A 19,171-nucleotide genomic window follows, 5' to 3' on the forward strand; every position below is an offset into this window, starting at 1 on the left:
ACTACGAAAGTATCAAGTCAAGACTTCCCTGCTGTTAAAATAGCACCCAGTGTTAATTAGGAAGAGAAAAGCGGCAGCTAATGGCTATGCCACTATGCAAATCCTCGTTCTTAAGACTTCAGGGTTGATAATGCACTAGGGACACCTCGTTCAGCTCCAGGCTGACACGTCCCACACGTCCCTCTCAGCTTGCTGTTAGCTTCAGGACACCGTCAAATCTCTCTTAAGTAGGCCTCTAATCTAGATTCCCAGAAGTAATGAACGGTTCATACTTAGCCCGAGAGGAGATTCAGTTATTCAGCACATTAGAGAATCAGAGTAATTACATGTGTACTTAAAACACGCAATTAAAGCTTAACTTTAGGAAGTCAGGTCTGAAAAATACCAAAACACTGAACGCCAACACTGTACTGCCAATGAAGCAAACTTATCTTAACAGGCCACCATCCTCTTCCATTTGCTGTAAAAATGTAACATTTTAAGGCAGCACGCAAAAAGAGAAACAAAAATATCATCGCTTCAGACCACAGTTGCAAGTATGTACCTTACCAAAAAAGGTGGGCGCACAATTTCAAGTAGGCAAAACCCAAACAAACAAGTAAAACTTCGCAGCTGCAATGGAGAACTCCGAAGTTCTGCTGAGCCTTTTGAGAGGGTGCTGATGGATGAATCACCGAAGGAAAAAAAACTGGATGTGTAAGCAGGAAGAGCTGGAGGTGTTGGATAAAAAATAATTTGAGCAACTACTAGAAATAGAAAAAGATCAGTAACAAGTTTCCAGAGGAGGTAGGAAGTAGAGAAGTAAATTCAGAACCAAATTTTTCAAGGCATGCAAGATACAGCCGTACCTGAGAAAGTCTGAGCCAAGACATCAACACGGGCCAAGGGGAAGAACGTGCATTTGCCAAAAAAATACCTGCTACTAATTACATTAGCTGTGATAAGTAAGGTCTGACTGAGGACCTCAGGCAGCGTGTCTTATCCTTTCCGGGTTTCCACACCTCTGTATGTGTTTGCATTTACTGTGGCAGCACCTAGAGGACAACCGCCTACAAACCCGCCTCCGGCGTCACGTATTTTGTACGGCACCCACCAAAGCAAGTGGATTAGGTTTAGGGAGATGAAATTATGGCAATATAAGTCTACTAAAACTTTAGGAGGCATGCGTATGCTGTCTTAGTGGCCTCATGGTACTGAAAAATACTTTACTTATAATATCCTACAAAGCACTAAATGAACAAGCCACCTCCCCTGCATCTCCAGGAGTAGAATCATAGAATGGTTCAGGTTGGAAAGGACCTTAAAGATCATAGAGTTCCAACCCCCCTGCCATGGGCAGGGACACCTCCCACTAGACCAGGTTGCTCAAAGCCTCGTCCAACCTGGCCTTCAACACCTCCAGGGATGGGGCATCCACAGCTTCTCTGGGCAACCTGGGCCAGGGTCTCACCACCCTCACAGGAAAGAATTTCTTCCTAGTATCTAATCTAAAAACTTTATCCGTAAACTTTAATCCATAAGTCTTCAACCAAAATAAGGATTTTGAGAACTAAATGGTTCAAAAATTTGTCATTCTCAGCAAATGGAAGACCTCCAACTCATCAAACTGGAAGCTCAGAAGCTGGTATTGGAGAGAAAGCAGCAGAACAGCTGGTTACAAGACACAGAAAAGTCTAAGTCTGTATAACTTAGGAAATGCTTACAGCTAGTCACTCAGAACAGCAGTATTTGCAGAAATAAAAGTCATAAATAAATCATGTTGCTTAAGGCCAAGTCATATTTCCAGCTAAATTCATAGTAAATGAGTTACCAGCGCTTAACTTTCTACAGCACACCGCTCAAATTATTTGACTCTTAGAAGCAAATCCATGCTAATTCATATTACACTGATTTCTTTGTTCTCCTACATAGTAGAAAAGGCCTTCAAGCGTTGCTCAAGGTCAAACAGAAAACTAACAGCAGAGCCAATAGCAGAATTTGGATTCTGTTATTGCCCCAAGTCTTGTGGTTTTAGCATTAGTCAGGCCGGTTCTTCACCTCTGCTGCGGGGAGGTTTTTTTTAACGGTGGATACAACTATTGCCAACAGCAGCACACGCGGTGTAGAAGGGACTGACTCTGTGGGAAGGCCTTGTGCAAAGGAAGGGGATAGTAAGGAAGCCAACACACAGCAGGTAAAATACAAGTGTTTGTTTTTTTTCTTTTTTTTAAAAATTGTTTTTCTGTTTTACAAGCAAATGTTTGTACAGAGGTTGGTGGAACACAAGCAGACAAGAACACGAGACCAAGGGTTTGTCATACAGAACTGCAGCCAAAACTTAATAAAAGGGCAATAACTGGAGATATTCACAGCGTTGATCAACTACAGGTCTATACCCCCTCCCCCCAATACATGTGTATAGCAGGAAAAAGACATCCAGCATCAGCTTTTAAACAGCTAAAATGCCCTCAGAGCTCACTTCCTTTTCAATATCTGTGCAATTCTAGGTGCAATGGAGCACACAGACAACTGCCATCATTGCGTAGCCACCTCTTGCCAACACTTTGTCACATACTGTTCCCAGCAGAGAACAAACAAAACCAGGAGCAGAGCGCTACGTATTATTTTACATCAGATTAAAAAAATAAAATAAAAGACGTCCAAGTTGTAGTGTTTAGTACTTTAATTCAGATTTTCATATTTTCATAGGAGAATTTTCTTCCATGGCCTTCTACTTTGCAAACTTCCACTGGCACTCCATCCAAAAAAAATAAAAAAAGCCTAACCCTGATGTTATTTGACCTCAAATATAGAAACACGTAGACAGCGAGCAAATGTCAGGTTTGAACTAATTAAACAAAAAGTTAGTTAATTATGTGTGACGTTAGAGGAAATGAGGATCTGATAGCTGGCCAGATACAAGAATGAGTTTTCCTCAGTTCTACCTATAGCATTTCGATAACGACCTGTAATTAGTTAACCCTGGATATTTCTAGCCAAGACTGCCTGACAACACAGAGCTCCTGCTAACAGTCCACTCACTCCCATTCACATGGCTAACCATTTTAAATTTCTTCCTCATTCCGTTTCCCTGGGTTAAACGTGTATTTTCTTTGGATTTGGGAAGAAAGACAGACTCATTCCTTGTTAATTTAGTCTCCATCCTGGCATAGGAAGTATTGTCCTAGAGTCAGGAGAGAACAAACTAGCTGCCAACGGTCCAACGACCCCAAATCAGGTGCGGATGGAACTTACGAAAGCAAGGCTGTAACTCAGAGATACCACCAGGGAAGAGGAGCATCATAGCACATAGTCCTTCTCCAAAGCTTCCCATTTATTGTGGATGCAGCCCAGGGACTCCGTGATGAAGCACCAGAACAAGGAAAGCGGGAATACAGACAAAGCATCTCCTCAGCAGTGGGTTTTCAAAAGAACGAAGTCATCTGAAAGCTCAAAAAAACAGGATCCCCAGAGCAATAAGCAGAATTGTGCAATTCAAAAACACACAGACGTGAATCTTACTTTCAAAGGGCTTTATATTACAAAAAACGTAAGTCACAACGAATGCGAAAAATCCATTCAATGAGGCTTGTTTCCAGTTTGCTAGGAAAGCTACTTTTCTCTTCTTTATTCCCAGCCTACCGCTGAAAACATGATTGCCAGAACAGTGACACCTCGAGCTAGATTTTTAAAATCAAACTTGCTCTGCCAGATCCAGTACTCTGAACTTGTCCAGGTTGTAGAAACAAGCCTTCACGACTCGGCCTCCAAAGTATCTTCCGTTTAGATCCACAACAGCTGGAATGGAAACCAAGAACACGTCAGCAAGCAGCAATTAAAAGAAAATAAAATAAATATTTCTTTAGCTAAACAGTCTAATTGGTGAAACTGTTTAATCTCTCTACAGAAGTCTCTGGGGTTTGCAGGATACAATTTAGTATCTCACCTTTGATGGCAGATTCAACCCGTTCAAACTCTAAAAATATTCTCACAGCTTCATCATCAGGGGCGCCAGGAATCTGAAACAAAACAAAAAACCACCCCCAAAACAGAAGTAATTAGAACAGCAGCAAAAATACTGTTTTAAATTGCGGTTCTTCACAAAAGTAGCAGAGTACGCAATAAAAAGGTTCCAGAAGCACGAGACCCAGAGTTTTTTGCCCAGTTTCTAACATTTTAAGTTTGTATCTTACAGATAGGGAAAACCCAGAATCACAACACAGCAAAGGACCCTGAGAGATCTTCTAACGTATGCCCCTTCTCTTAGGCACTAACAAGCCAGTCGTGAGGGACAAGTGCCCAGTTTGCTTTCAGAGCAGTGAAAAAGAGAGACAGATTATCCCTTACCTCAAAGATGACACATTTCCCAACCTTGCCGTATTTCTCGCATTCCTCCTTAGTTTCAACTTCTAGGTCTTCGTCCACTTCCCCAGCTCCTACCATGTTCTGAAAGGTAAAAGAATAAACCTAACTCACTAGATGTGGTCTGTGTAGACGATTATGTTGGCAAATCACAGATGCATGGAACTGTAACCATTAGTATTTTAAGCTTCTGTTTACCAGCCCAGAGCCACAGGAGGAGACAGTTCCTAGCACTAAGACAAGGTAACTGTATAATCTAAAGCAGCATTGACTTACAGTCACAACTCGTATCTCAGAGAGACACACAGTTTCTCCACAACACAAAGCACCACGTAGGTGCAGCTGGAACTGTTAGAACTGTACAGACTCATTGTAACAGGAACAGAGTTTTAAACATTTCAGAATCACAGAATGATATGGGGTTGGAAGTGACCTCTGGAGATCATCTAGTACAACCCCCCTGCCAGAGCAGGTCCACCTAGAGCAGGTTGCACAGGAACGTGTCCAGGCGGGCTTTGAATGTCTCCAGAACCAGAGACTCCACCACCTCTCTGGGCAGCCTGTTCCAGGGCTCTGCCAACCTCTAAGTAAAGAAGTTCCTCCTCATGTTTAGATGGAACTCCTTATGTTCAAGTTTGTGCCCATTACCTCTTGTCCTGTCACTGGGCACCACTGAAAAAAGACTGACCCCGTTCTCTTGACACCCACTCTTAAAGTATTTAGAGGTGTTGACCAGATCCCCCTTCAGTCTTCTCTTCTCCAGACTAAAGAGACCGAAGTCCCTCAGCCTTTCCTCCTAAGAGAGATGCTCCAGGCCCCTAATGATCTTTGTAGCCCTTTGCTGTACCCTCTCCAGCAGCTCCCTGTCCTTCTTCAACTGGGGAGCCCAGAACTGGACACAGTACTCCAGACGGGGCCTCCCCAGGGCAGAGTAGGACTGCTGCAAATACCAAAACACATTCCTTTACTCTCAGCTTACCCTTAGTAAGACCACTTTAGTTGGGCATTTCAGTATCTCGGTCAATGGGTTAGAATCCGCTTTCTTGCCCGTTTCTGCAAGGAAGATAGAACAGTGAATCATGGAATAATTCAAGACTAAATCTAATTCAAACCTTATATGGGGGCTTTTATCAGAATCTTACTGTTTTCAAACAATGGAATAAAAGCCACAAAATGTAGTTTCGTATCGGTAAGAAACAGTCATTCAGAATTCGTAGCTACTTGGAAGGACAATAAGCAAAAAATCACTTCTACAGAATGCGAATTAAGCTAAAACACTGCTAACATACTAATTCTTTGAGGGAAATAATTCATAAGTTCAGAATTGTATCAGATCCCCTAAGAACCAAAAAATTGTATCTCCTGACTTCCAATACTTGTGCTTAGGCAGAGGTGCAGTTCTAGTAACCCTAGATGTTGTCTCTAGGTTGGAAAACAGCAGGGAAATGAGGGCAACATCTAAAGCATGTGATAGGGAGAAAGTCAGCAGGAGCAGAGCAGGATCACCCCTTGAAGAGGCTTCCAAATGCTGAAGGTGGACAATTGATGGAGGAAAGGGAGGATGAGCTAAAAAAATTAACAGACAAGCACTTTAAAAAAAAAGATAAATTTCCACAAGAAGGACCACAAGTCATTTTTCCAACTCCGACTAGTATGTTCTGCGAGGACAGATGGTAAACAAAAAATCCAGGAGCTTCCACTGAGCTCAACTATTATTTTTCCCTGACCATTTTTCACAAACTTATTGGTATAGGACAAAATTACCTTTCTCTGCAGAATCGCCAACAATGATCTTGCCACCCCTCTTGCTCGTTTTCTCTACTGACAGTGCTGTGCTCAGCCCTTGTTCGTGCTTTCCCAGCCCCTGGCCCTCTCTGAAACCATACTTCTGCATGATTTTATGAGCTACAGTACCCCTGCAAAGAGAGAAAGCATCAGTTAGTAAAGGTTTCTTACACAAAACATTAACGCGCTCAAATACCTCCTAAAATCTTATTACACAGAGACTGGAAACATAAGAGCTCCTACACTACTTTACAACCTAGCAATTTCACAGCACCCTGTTAAGATGAAATGTGTTACCCCTGAATTACAGACAGAAAAGCCGTCAGAGAAGTTGACTAAATAAAATTGTTCATACTTTTCCAAATACAACCCAACTTCCATGAGCAATGCAAGTCAGCATCAGAAAGACATCTTTCATTAGATCAGGGTGCTGATAGTAAATCACAAATCAGGTTAGATGAAGGTCTATTTAGTCCAGTTTCTTATCTTTGTCAGTGGCTGGTATCAAAAGCTTGACAGAAAAGGCAGATGTAGAACAATCAGAGCCTAGGTCAATGGTATGACATTCAACAAGGCCAAGCCCTGTGTCCTGCACTTGGGTCACAACAACCCCACGAATGCTACAGGCCTGGGGAAGGGCAGCTAGAGAGCTGCCCAGTGGAAAAGGACCTGGTGGTGCTGGTCGACAGCTGGCTGAATATAAGCCAGCAGTGTGCTCAGGTGACCAAGGCAGTCAATAGCATCCTGGCCTGTAACAGGAACCGTGTGGCCAGCAGGACCAGGGCAGTGATTGTCCCCCTGCACTGGGCACTGGTGAGGTCCCACCTCAAGGACTGTGTTCAGTTTTGGGCCTCTCACTACAAGAAAGATATTGAGGTGCTGGAGCGAGTCTCGAGAATCTGGTGGGGGATCTGGAGCACAAGTCTGATGAGGAGTGGCTGAGGGAGCTGGGGGTGTTCAGTGTGGAGTAAAGAAGGCTGAGGGGAGACCTTCTCACTCTCTACAACTCCCTGAAAGGAGGCTGTAGAGAGGTGGGGGTTGGTTGCTTTTCCCAAGTAACAGGTGACAGGACAAGAGGAAACGGCCTCAAGTTGCGCCAGGGGAGGTTTAGGATGGATTTTAGGAAAATTTCTTCACAAAAATTTTATCAAACATTGGAACAGGCTGCCCAGGGAAGTGGTGGCATCACCGTTCCTGGAGGTATTTAAAAGGCGGGTAGATGTGGTACTGAGGGACATGGTTTACTGGTAGCTTTGGTAGTGTTAGGTTAACTGTTGGACTCAATCTTTACAGTCCCTTCCAACCTAGATGGATCTATGATCTACGTCCCACATTAGATCACATTCCACCATCTATCAGTTCTAAGTTGGCATAAGCTCCAGACTACATGGCTCTGCTAGCCCTTCCTATAACAAATCCGGATATCCTCAGTATTAATTTAAACACGTGTGATCTTTCTCAATTTTCGAGAGCGTATTGAGGCAATAAAGTCCCCAACTTATAAAAAAAAAAAGGTACCTTTAAAGAAGTACCTTACAAAAAAACCTCCACTGACAGGTTTGAAATTCCCTCTGAATGAATATTTACAATCAAAATATATCTACACATGTTGACATTTCTTTGGAGACCATAACTAGATAGGTGAAGACAAAAAAAATGCTATGGTATACTAGTTTAAACCACAGCAAATATTCTATGCTCCGTCACCCCCCTTTTATCAACAGGTACATAATATTACACAGAAAACACAGGATCAGTTGACTACATGACTATTTTCTAGTATATGAAACATACAAAGACACATTAAAAAAGGCCAAAAAGTCTGGCTATGTAATCCTGAAAGGTTAAAACACTAAGTCACAGAATAAACAGTAGCCAATTGTGTGGTCAAAAAGGCAGGTTAGGTCATATTTTTAGCACTTCCTTCAATGAAGTGAAGGCCCCAGGGTATTGCTAACTAGAGGTGGTAACGATGCATAAACTGGTTCAGTGGTACTGAGTCTGGTTATCCTTTTTCTGGACAATGTTTTTAAAAAAAAAAAAAAAAGGCATTTATATCAAATAAAAAATGCATCAAAAATTGTCTCCAAAATGGAAATGCAGTGTAATAATGTAATAAACTACACTTTTATGTTTGTCTTCGTCCTGGATTCAGGACTTTGACTACACTGAGCCTGCATTTCCGCAACACCTGATGTGATTGATAAGAGGACCATAGCTAGCCACCACACCTTTCAAATTAGGTCTTTTAAGCTGCTTTTTAACTATAAATTCGACTTCACTTTCTTGCCACAGTAGTAAGACAAGCATTACACACAATGCTAATCCAAGGCAGAAAAGTAAACGGGCAGATTTACAGCCACAGCTGCTATATTCATGCAAATATGCTTTGAATTTTTGAACAAACAAACACAAAGCAGAGACAAAATGATTTGCCCACTGGTACGTAGCAAATTTAAGACAAAGCTGGAAAAGAAACCTAGAGGAACTAACACGCCATCTGTGTTTTCCTGTATACTGCATTAGCTTGGCTTGTACAAGCCATAAACACTTTACACTGGAATGTGGCTTCAGAATTTGCTTGAAAGCACTGCCTTGAATGCAACCACCTCAAATGCATTTCTCTCATCTGAGTAAATCCACTGCTTTTTCTGGATCCTGCCAGTTAGGACTATATGGACTCAGAGCAACCACATACATGCAATGGGTTGTATTCTTCCTCTCTACTGACAAACTATTTAAACTTTTGGTTTCCACCACCTTCTAACGCCTTTTTCCACAAAATGCGCATAAGTCATTCATTTACCCCATGTTAGCAAGGAAAGAGTTGCTAGGTCCCGTGGGGGAACGAGGTCTTTCTGGCTCGTCATACACTGGAGGAGGAATAGCTGCTTTGGAAGACGGTGCTCGAGGTCTTGACTCCTCTTCAAATGGAAATGATGCTACAGCTGAAGAAAACAGAGACATTTGCTTTTTCAATAAAATACTTTGCATGAACTACTTACTTGTTATGAACACTAGAGTATTATGCCTTCAGTCCAACTCATTTACAGACTGCTCTTCATCAGTACTTTTTTTCTGCATTAATACTAACAAACTAAGTCTTCCACGTAAATCCAAATCAGAAGAATGTTTCCTCTGCCCATGCTGCTTTAACATGCCCTCATCTCTCTCTCTCAGAAACAAGATTTGAGTTGAGTTATTCTGGATTTTCCTCATAGGACATAGAATGAGTTTGTATCCGTAGGTCTATTATGCATTTATTAACCTCTTATCAAATGGAGAAAAGAAACATTAGGAGGCCACCTGCATGACAATCAGTTTATCCAGACAGAAAACAAGCAAACTTAAAAGCCCCATTCATCAGGAACAGAATTATGACAAAAATGGATCAATGCGCACAGCTTGGGGCCAGAGGACTGTGAAATAAAGTACACTGTATGTTCACACAAAAGAGAAATAGGTCTATTAAAAAGAATGAATGCAACTCAAATCAAAGTATTTCTACAATCTTACGAGATCACACAATTTCTGAACCACAACTTTTCCTGGGGGATGGAGTTACATTTATGTCTATATCTCTATACAGATATCTCTATCATATTGATTATTTAACTACCTTCCATTGACAAGTTAAATGGCAAAATGTAAAAAAAAAAAAGCCTACAGAACACTAAAGGAAATATGCAGAACACACTTTTGAATGTACTTACGGACTTTTAGACTAACTTAATTTTAGATTATTTTCTTGTGAACCAGTACTTGTATCTTACCAAATCAAATGCCAGATGTGAAGTTTGGGGATGTCGTATGAGGAAAAAAATCCCTATTTTAGCAGCAGATGGACTGGACTATGGGACTCCTGCTATAGCAATATTTTCTCTGCTTTTTCCAGCCTAGCTGAGCATCAACTAACACGCCATACAAAGGTTTCCTTGTGAGATCATGTCACATTTTGAAAGCTCTCCCCCTCAGGATATTTCTACCATTTCCAGCCTATATTTACATTTCCTTGACACCACTCAATTACTCTTAATTATTTACTCAAAACAATCTCTTTCTGTTTTGAATGTTTACACACTTCAAATGCTTTCACTATTATATCATTCACTTACTTTGCCAAGATTTTTTTAATTTGAATCTTCTCATAAATAAAATCAGGACCCCCAAAGGAAAGTTTGTGTGCATAAAATTCTTATTATTCTTTAACGACATACACAACAAGCTGTTCATTATTTTAATTTTAAAATGTAAGACAATTAGATATGCAAAAAAAGTCAACATTTTGTTCTTATAGGAAGATCGTGCCATCTAGTGGACAACTGCAATCTTCAAGCTGTCTTCACTGAGGGAAACCCTAGTGGGGGTTTCATCCACACACATCCCTTTAGCAGATACTGTATCCCTCAAAAACTTAACAACATTCTGTCTGTAGTGCATAATCCTTCAGAAAAAATATTCATCAAGTACCTCCTAAAGCAAAGGGTAATGGAAACATTCCTTCTCCGTGTTGTGGAGGTTTCTAGTCTACCCAGAGAAACCCATCTGCAACATTTCTCCTTTCACATCATAAATGAGTAACTGAACGTGGTTAGAACAGACCAGTTTGCCAAACCACTTCTCTAGCAATAAAGAAACGAACCTTGAGAACAGAGATGTGAAGCACAGTAGTATTGCGGGTTCTCCCCACCAACAAAGAACTAATACAAGTTCTTATGCCACAGAGAGTCATATGGGGAGAACGGCAGGACGTCTTAACTGAAGAGAAGGTTGAGTGAGAAATAAACACCACTGCTAGGTTTTAGAAGAACAGGATTTTGGTGTACTTACGTTCTTTGTCCTTCTCGACAAGAGAAGTGGGTGGTGCAATGGCAGCTCCTCCCATACCTATGAGCAAAACAGAAGACAACACATTCATATGATTAGGTTTTTGCTGTTTGGAATAGCTTCACTGAATATTGATACAGCTGCTGGCTCCTTACCGGCCAATTCTCAACATACATCTCTATCAACAGAAAAATAGCAAGAGAGCCACCTGAGAACTTTCAAGAGCGGTGAACTAGAAATGAATGAAAAGCACATCAAGGAAGACAACATCACCAAACTGCAATGACGTGCTACATATTGTGTCCATCATAAACGTATTTCACAGGGTTTCAAAATTAAAGACTACAGTGAAACAAACCTTCAGTTCTAAAACTGCTCAAACCAAATGAAAAAGATGCTCTGTTCAAGATTCACTTCACTTTCAAAACAGTGAAGTACAGAGCTCTTTCCATACTTTATGAGCAATATTCTAATGCAGTCCCAAACTTCCAAGGCAGTGCAAATATTTTAAATGTCCCCTATCAGAAATTTCCTTTTTTAAAATATCAGACCTGAATTATTTACTGTAACTTTGTTGCTGAAAGAGAAGAGTTTAATTTTGTTTATGCAAAGACATATCACTCAGATCCACATCTTCTAACTAGTTCTAAGGGCACTCAAATAACAAACGCAGGAATGGTAAAAGCCTTAATAGTGAAAACTCAACAGTGATTCTCACAGTCTGATTTTATCTCATGTCTCACCCCTCTCCTGGAATCTACACCACACAGAAACTTAAAAGAGGTATCTACAAACTAATGTAAGAAAAAGTCTTTCCACAAATAACTTAGCTGCCATCTGCCTCCACGAAAGAACAGCTTTCTGTGTTACAACAGTTATGGTGTAATAAATGCTAGGTTTGTTCTAAAGGCTCAGAAATGACAGTATATTTATCAGCTATACAGATAGCTGATAATAATCACCAGATTATAATAATCATCAGATTATAATCTGATAAATATAGAATCCATGAAAAGGGAGCAGGACTGTGAATTCCCCCATCATCTTTTTCTTCTCTTTCCCCATCAAAACCAAAATTAGCTCCCTTACTTCTTTTTCGTCTCTCCCTTTCATAATCTTCATCCTCATCAGAATCTGGATCCGGTCGTCTTGAAAACCCACTGGCTTCATGTCTGTCTTTACGTCTTCTAGGAGACACAGGAAGTTAGGATAAGAAACCATCAAAGTTAACTCTTTGCTTTAATTTGTGATACTTTAGCAGTGTGAATTATACCACTACGCTCTAATTAGCGTTTCATAATGGTTTCCATGAAGGTGTAAACAAACACATTTACTTTCTGTTTCTTTGCTTTTACCCTTATGGAGTATTTTTTTGTAAAATATAAAGTGATCCAAAGCAATATCATTTTCCACTTGTAAGTCACCCAAGGAGAATGTATGGAAAAGAGGAAGCATTTGAATAAATCTAGTTGAGACTGACTAGTCACTGAATTACTACAATGGAAAAGGTGTTGGATAGAATCGATAGGAAGGCAACAGAGATATTAATCTATCACCCTGCTTTGAACAGAATCTCTTTTAAATTCCCCATCACAGGCTATATAGAGTAGTATAATTTACTCAGCCAGTTAAAAAAAAAATAAATCATCACGCTTAAATAATCAGATTATTGAGAAGCTAACTTGGCAACTAAGATTCAGCCACGTCTTAATACTTTTAAGTATTTACTTAATACTTTAAAATACTTTAAGTACTTAAAACTTTTAACATTTAGCTGAGAAATGCTTCAAGAATTGAATTGCACTTTAACTGTTATTTATCATGATCACCAAATTACTCGATTTTAATACTTTAGAAAAAGTATTTTTCCCAAAAAAGTTAAGAGCATATCTTGAGGCATAAATCAGATCTCATTCCCAGCACAGCCATCAAAACTGTGCTACAAGATGCTAAAACCAGCACCGCTCTGGAACCAGACAAAAATTCTGAATCTCTACACTGTGAATTTAAAACAAACGTACACTGTTCAAACACCTGGGTTATCACAAAGCATACATCTGATGTAGGTTTGGCTGACACTGTTTCCCCAATTTTAAATCAAAACAGACTGTGTATTTTTCATTTCCTCTAGTTCTTCATATATAGACTATGCTCTTGGCCCACATACAAGTTACAACTACAACTAAATAGCAATTAACACTGAAGCGGTGGAAATGACAGCTCAGATTTCTGAGATCTTGTGTGCTAGTTAAAGTGCGACAGAGCCTCAGGCTTTCCTCCTCCACCAGAACAATGAAGACAGAGAAGATAGAGAAATCCAGATGACTGGAAATATTAATTAATTAATTACCACAATCTGAACAGCAACAGAATATCCCTCTTGTAATTCCATAGGCTTTAGATGATTGATAGAATGGTTAGAGTTAGAAGGGACCTTAAAGATCATCGAGGTCCAACCCCCCTGCCATGGGCAGGGACACCTCCCACTAGACCAGGTTGCTCAAAGCCCCATCCAGCCTGGCCTTGAACACTTCCAGGGATGGAAGTGTTCATACCATGACAAATCTGGCTTATTAATTTAACTTATTAAATAAGTGAAATTAATAATAATACAATAATATTAATAATAATAATTTTCACTTAAAATAAGCAAATATAATCTTACTGCTTGGCTGGCAGATGTTTTACCACCCATTTCAGTAGGACACAGAATCTGCATTCAACTTCTTTAATACGATTAGAGAGACTTCTTATTCCAGGGAAAGCACATTAAGGTAATTAAAAATAAGTAGTTTTTTCTTTTGTCCAGAGACAAAGCAGTACTAAATACACAATTAACTTATTTTAACTGAATGCAGAATATTAAAAAAGAAAATGCAACTATGCCTCTCAAAGGCTGTGCCAGCTTCATCTTTAAAACTTAATGCGTTCGTGTATCATTTCGGGAGTATTTAAAAGGAGAAAGGATGGTTTATCATTGAGCACTGAAAGGTACTTCTGTAGTCACCTTATACTGACAACAAATGCTCTAAAATACCTGCAAGGTCAAAGTCTGATAATGATGCATGAAATACTCAAACACTGCTGCTACTATAGACATAAAGAAAACATATAAAAACTTGACAAACGTCTTTCAGCTTGTCCATTACAAGCCGAAGAAGCTGTAAACATGATAAGTCATAATTTTTGCACTGTTAGGTGGTTTTAGCAAAAGCATTAGAACATATTAACTAAAACACTACGCTTGTTTCTACAAGCATACAGTAGTCTTCACAACGCCTTTGTGAATTTCCCTGAAACTGTTTAGGGAGACAAAAACTAAACAAATTGATGTTTCTATTCTTTATCTAATTGTCAACATGTCATGAGTTTAGACAAAAGCCTTACTTTTCTCTTTCTTCAATCTCCTTTTGCCTCTCCAGCTCACGCTGCCTCTGTCGTTCCTCTCTTTGACGTTTTACAACTTTTTCATAGTCATTTGGGAACATGGGATCATATTCATCCGCCAAAGGAATCAACACATCTCCCGCAGAAAAGCCACTAGGTACAGGATCCTTAAAAAAGAAAAAGGAATTTTTTCAGTTGAGATCTTGAAACAACATCCAGTTGGAAACCAAGAATTTAACACTTCCTTCTCACTTCCAACAACACAAAACTCAATTCTTGACTTTCTATAATGCCAGGTAATATCCTATTCCCACCAGTACTAAAAGAAATCTTTGCTTTGCTCAAAACCCAACATTTCACCCAGTCTCTCACTATCTCAAATTTTTCCACGAAGAAAGAATCACCCCGCCCACCCTGGCAAATACAAAGCAGCAGCAAATCAGCACGGACAAGAATTTTTCCAAACTCATTAATTCATTATTAGAACTATTATGGCATCTTTCTATTGCAACCATCTGCAATGGGTCCTCTCACGTAATCTCATCAGCCTTTTTCATCATCTGCTATTAATATAACATTAACAGAGTGCACATACTGTTCTTCTTTCATCTGAAAGAACTATTTCAGAACCATCACCTTTGAAAAACTTTCAAGGAAAAAATTACCACAAAAAAAATTTTCTATTTTAAAAGGTTAAGTGGCTTTTCTTTTATTTTTAAGTTGATTGTTATACAGGTCCAGTTCCAACACTGGTGCAATTACAATTATGTTCATTATTTAATTGACCAAACCGCCATCTTGTAAAGTACTTTGAAGGTGTCCAGGAGAAATATGCTAGGAAAGTTATTGTATTTCAACTGCACAATAAACTGGGTAATTCAATGTTGTATCACATGGAAGTCTGTATGAAGTTAACATGTACATTAATTAAAGAACCTCTGAGCAGAGGAAATCAATTTCAGAAAATGATCGCTTCTTTGGCCACTAGGAAAGAAGCTGAAAAAATATAAATACAGACTGGAGGCAAAGAATTCCAATTCCAAAACATCTGTTAACAGCTGGACTTTTAGCTGTCTTGGTCTTACCTTTAACCCAGCTGCTACATGAGGTGGTGTGTCCACAATCTGTCTCTCATCAGAAGAGCTACCTCGTTTCAGGTCAATCACTGGAGCAAGGACTGTTGTTTGTTTTGTTCTTTGACTCTGAAAAATCACCAAAACAAAATGTCTAAAAAAGGTAACAAAACGGTTTTCTAAAAAGCAGCTTTCTTTATATACTTGCAACTGGTATCTCCAATGGTTTTTAAATAAGGATGAAAACCACTTTCTCAAATTCTTCACTGTGCAAAGCTTAAAATAACATTTCTCTTCAGTTTATCAACATACAGTAATTCTCAACATTTCTAATGAACCTTGATGTGAATAACTTAGCTTATGCCGTATTTTAGTGGCAGCAAAGGCTGCTCAGTTCTGAGACAGATGCTTGCCAACTATGGTTAAAGAGCTGCTACACAAAAACAGATCTGATGCAACATTTCAAAGAATGCTTCAGTGAAACCAGCGCACACCCTCCCTCTTTTTATGAGAGTAAGATCAGATTTTGCTTGTGCATGCACTAGAACATACAGTGGTAGGTGAACAGTCCTAGGTTTGGACAAGGACCAGAAACACACATTGAAAATTCAGATGATCTCTTCAGATGAGTTTGAATGAGTGGGTTTTTTTAAGGAGCTCAGACTTCTTCCAAAGAGGTACTGTTCTTCACATTTTATAATCTGATAAAATGTATTAATCCGTTCTGAATTCTTGAATTTTCTAATCCTATTCTATTCTTCTATTAGTCTATGCATACACCACCTATCTGTTACACAAAGAATACATCTAATATAGCAGCCGTTTAGATTTCATTCATGCAGGTTGTTCCAATAATCAACTAAATCCTGTCCTCAATTTTAGCAGCATAAACCAGGAGTAATTCCAGTGAAAAAATGACGTGCTTACTTAAGTATTCGGTATCTATGATACTTCTTTTCTAATTAAATAATCTCACTCTAGAACCTATACACCACAAAGACACACATGCCCTGCCTGAACCGAAATATCAACACACCTTAAAGAAAAAGGGTGAAATATTGTAGTAATAAAAGGGAAAATGCATCCGTCACAGTTTCAGCTCAAAGAATTAGCTTGCACTCATTCGCCCTTTCACGTACACTGGAAATACCTCCTGCAAATATTTCTAATGCACAATGATTTGCACTTTAGCACCAAAAGCCTTTTAAATAACAAGCATAAAATGATGCAAACACGTAAATAACAACTGATGCAAAATGCCAAGAATGACCAACAGCCATTACTGCCAACTATCAGTCACAGTATGACCCTTACTTACTTTTTTTTTTTTTAAAAAAAAGCTTGATCTCATTATCTTTAAAGTTAGATTTGAAGATCAGCTTTTGGCTCTGCTAGTTAAAAGATCTGAGGTTTGCACCACACACATCAGTTCTTCATCCAGTTTTAATTTTGCAAGGCTCGCTATAACAGACTTCAAGAAACATGCATCTTGCCTTTCCCCCCTCGGTTTTGCTAGGCTCCTCGCTACAAACTCATAGACAAATCCTAGCTAAATTACCCCAAATAGATATTCTAAGGTCACAAACTTTCCTCAGTACTCCAAAGACAAAAGAAGTTTGAAAAATAGAAAGCAAAAATACAACGAGACTATACCTTTGCTTGTGTCAGAGCTGCTTTCTTCACCTGCAATTGAGACTGTAGTAGTTTGAAATTTTTGGACCAGCCTTCTGTTTTAGAATCGCTGGTCTCAACTCCCAAGTCATCGTAAAGTGACATTTTCTCTTCAATTTAAAGCTAAAAGACAAAAGAAAAAAAAAATCCAAATGACATAACAAATCTACATCCAGGGCTTATTTCCTATCAGTTTGTGCATGTTTGTACATCGTATTTTTATATAACTTTTTTTCAAAGCCAGAGAAAATTCAAAGTAATAACATTTTTTCTGGCTAGTAGCAGATACACATGGCTACAGTAAGGCTGTGTAAAAGTAACTGACAGGTAAATAATACTGTTCAAATGTTAACAGGTGTTGCAAACTTCCTATTTGTAGCATTAGATATCAAACATTTGAACAAATTACTCTGTAGTCCACACTGGTATTTTGAGGTTCACAAAGAAATTGAACATTAACTATCACATAATCAAACAGAAATGAATTATTGTCTCAGCTGACTTTAAAAAGCATCTGCACAAACATATCAACATTCCAATCACCTTCTTAAGTTTCACTATTTTTTGCATCACTATAAAAGAATATCTTTCTTACACAAAATACACTTGCCAGAGTATTATTAAGTAACTATTTCCATAACAAAGGAAGGAAGGCCTCTTAAAGGCCTCTCAAATACATAGAATTTATATATGCACACACACAAATAGATATATACATATAAAATTAACTACGTAACAGCATCAATAACTTGACACGAAATGTATCATTGTCTGATATTCCATCCGACATGAACCGGAGGAAATCCGAATGTAATGAGAGGTTCTATCACCTGTGGAGCAATCTGTAAGCTCATTATTTAGTCTCTGATAGTACAATCCAGGCCTATCTCCACCCCAGAACTTTTAACTTCTTAATTTACTGCAGGTACAAACATGACTGAACAGTCTTCAGTGAAAGCTTACAGACTCATCAGCAAGATCATGATCCCACTGATCTGATAGATATTTAAATTTAAAGGAATAGGCCTGACCATTGCTATACATATATGCATTTAAAAGCATATGTGGAAAAAGTCGCAGATGCAGCAGAACACAACTATATTACAACTCCAAAAATGTGGCAAACTCAGCATTTAAAAAAAAACAACAAAACAGCAGTTTAATCCTGCAGTTGAATATGAACAACCAGGACTCAGCAGAACCGAGTACACTGCAAAACAATGGAGGAAGTTGCGTTCGTTGGAGATTATGTCACATATGGGTTACAGGGAATGAAACATATATGGGAACATTATAATGCATATGGGAACAGGATGATAACACGGCACTACCACAATCCCCACCTGCCACAGCGGAGTAAAGTCCATGCAATAGGAGTGCAGCTATTCTGGGGCAGATATGATACACATGGGGTACGTTATGCTAGGCGTATGGATATAGGGAAGGAGTTGCCATCGCGGGAAAGGCACTTTCTGCCTCAAGGCCTGTCAGGGACGGGGTGCACCAGGGAGCAAAACAGCGCCAATGGAAAGACCGGGCTGTTATTTCCACCCCCCATGGGGACAGAGGGGGCCTAGGCCTGGGAGGCAGACGGGCCGCGCAGCGGGGACTGAGGGGCCCTGACGGCCCCCCCCCCCAGGCCTAGACCCCTCCGAGGGGAGCAGCCGCGCGGCCGAGGCCGCTGAGGGGGAACAACCGCCTGCCTCCCGCTCCACCCTGCCTCCCCGCACCCTCCCGGAGCCCGGGACGGCCTCCCCGGGCAGACGCGGTCGGCCGGGGCCCGCCGCCCGCCGCTTACCCGTCACCGCGCCGCCGCCGCCATGAGCCGGCCGCTGAGGCAGCCGGGAAGTCCCGCCCCTCCCGCCGGCGGCCGCGCCTGCGCACTCCCGCGTGCCCGCCCCGCTCGGCCAATGGGCGCCGAGGGCCCTGCGGCAGCGCCGCCATTGTACCGCCCTCTAGCGGCAGGCGGAGGGCGCAGCACCCCCTTGTCCCCCGCCGCCTCCTTCCCGCTCCGCCCCAGTACAGGCCAGTATGGCGCTGGAGAGGGAGCCCAGCATCCTCCCCCCACCCCCCATACTCGGGCGCTA

At 40.3% G+C, this 19,171-nt stretch overlaps 1 protein-coding gene across 2 annotated transcripts; it reads right to left on the reverse strand.

The window, feature by feature from the left end:
• Positions 1–2,175: 2,175 nt before the first annotated feature.
• On the reverse strand, positions 2,176–18,937 carry RBM17 (RNA binding motif protein 17). 2 transcript variants are annotated; one of them, XM_074167917.1, is made up of 12 exons: positions 18,883–18,937; positions 17,067–17,207; positions 15,426–15,542; positions 14,341–14,507; positions 12,043–12,140; positions 10,957–11,013; positions 8,933–9,074; positions 6,106–6,257; positions 5,321–5,394; positions 4,327–4,425; positions 3,926–3,998; positions 2,176–3,777 (listed from the first exon to the last, which is right to left on the reverse strand). In XM_074167917.1, the coding sequence occupies exons 2-12, from the start codon at positions 17,187–17,189 to the stop codon at positions 3,674–3,676; spliced, it is 1,206 nt and encodes a 401-aa protein (XP_074024018.1). In that variant the 5' UTR covers positions 17,190–17,207; positions 18,883–18,937; the 3' UTR covers positions 2,176–3,673. The 2 variants fall into 2 exon arrangements, with proteins under 2 accessions (XP_074024018.1, XP_074024019.1); XM_074167918.1 differs by having other exon boundaries at positions 12,043–12,137; positions 18,883–18,935.
• Positions 18,938–19,171: the final 234 nt, after the last annotated feature.

This window comes from Numenius arquata, chromosome 2 (assembly GCF_964106895.1).
Source record: "Numenius arquata chromosome 2, bNumArq3.hap1.1, whole genome shotgun sequence".
Lineage (NCBI taxonomy): Eukaryota > Metazoa > Chordata > Aves > Charadriiformes > Scolopacidae > Numenius > Numenius arquata.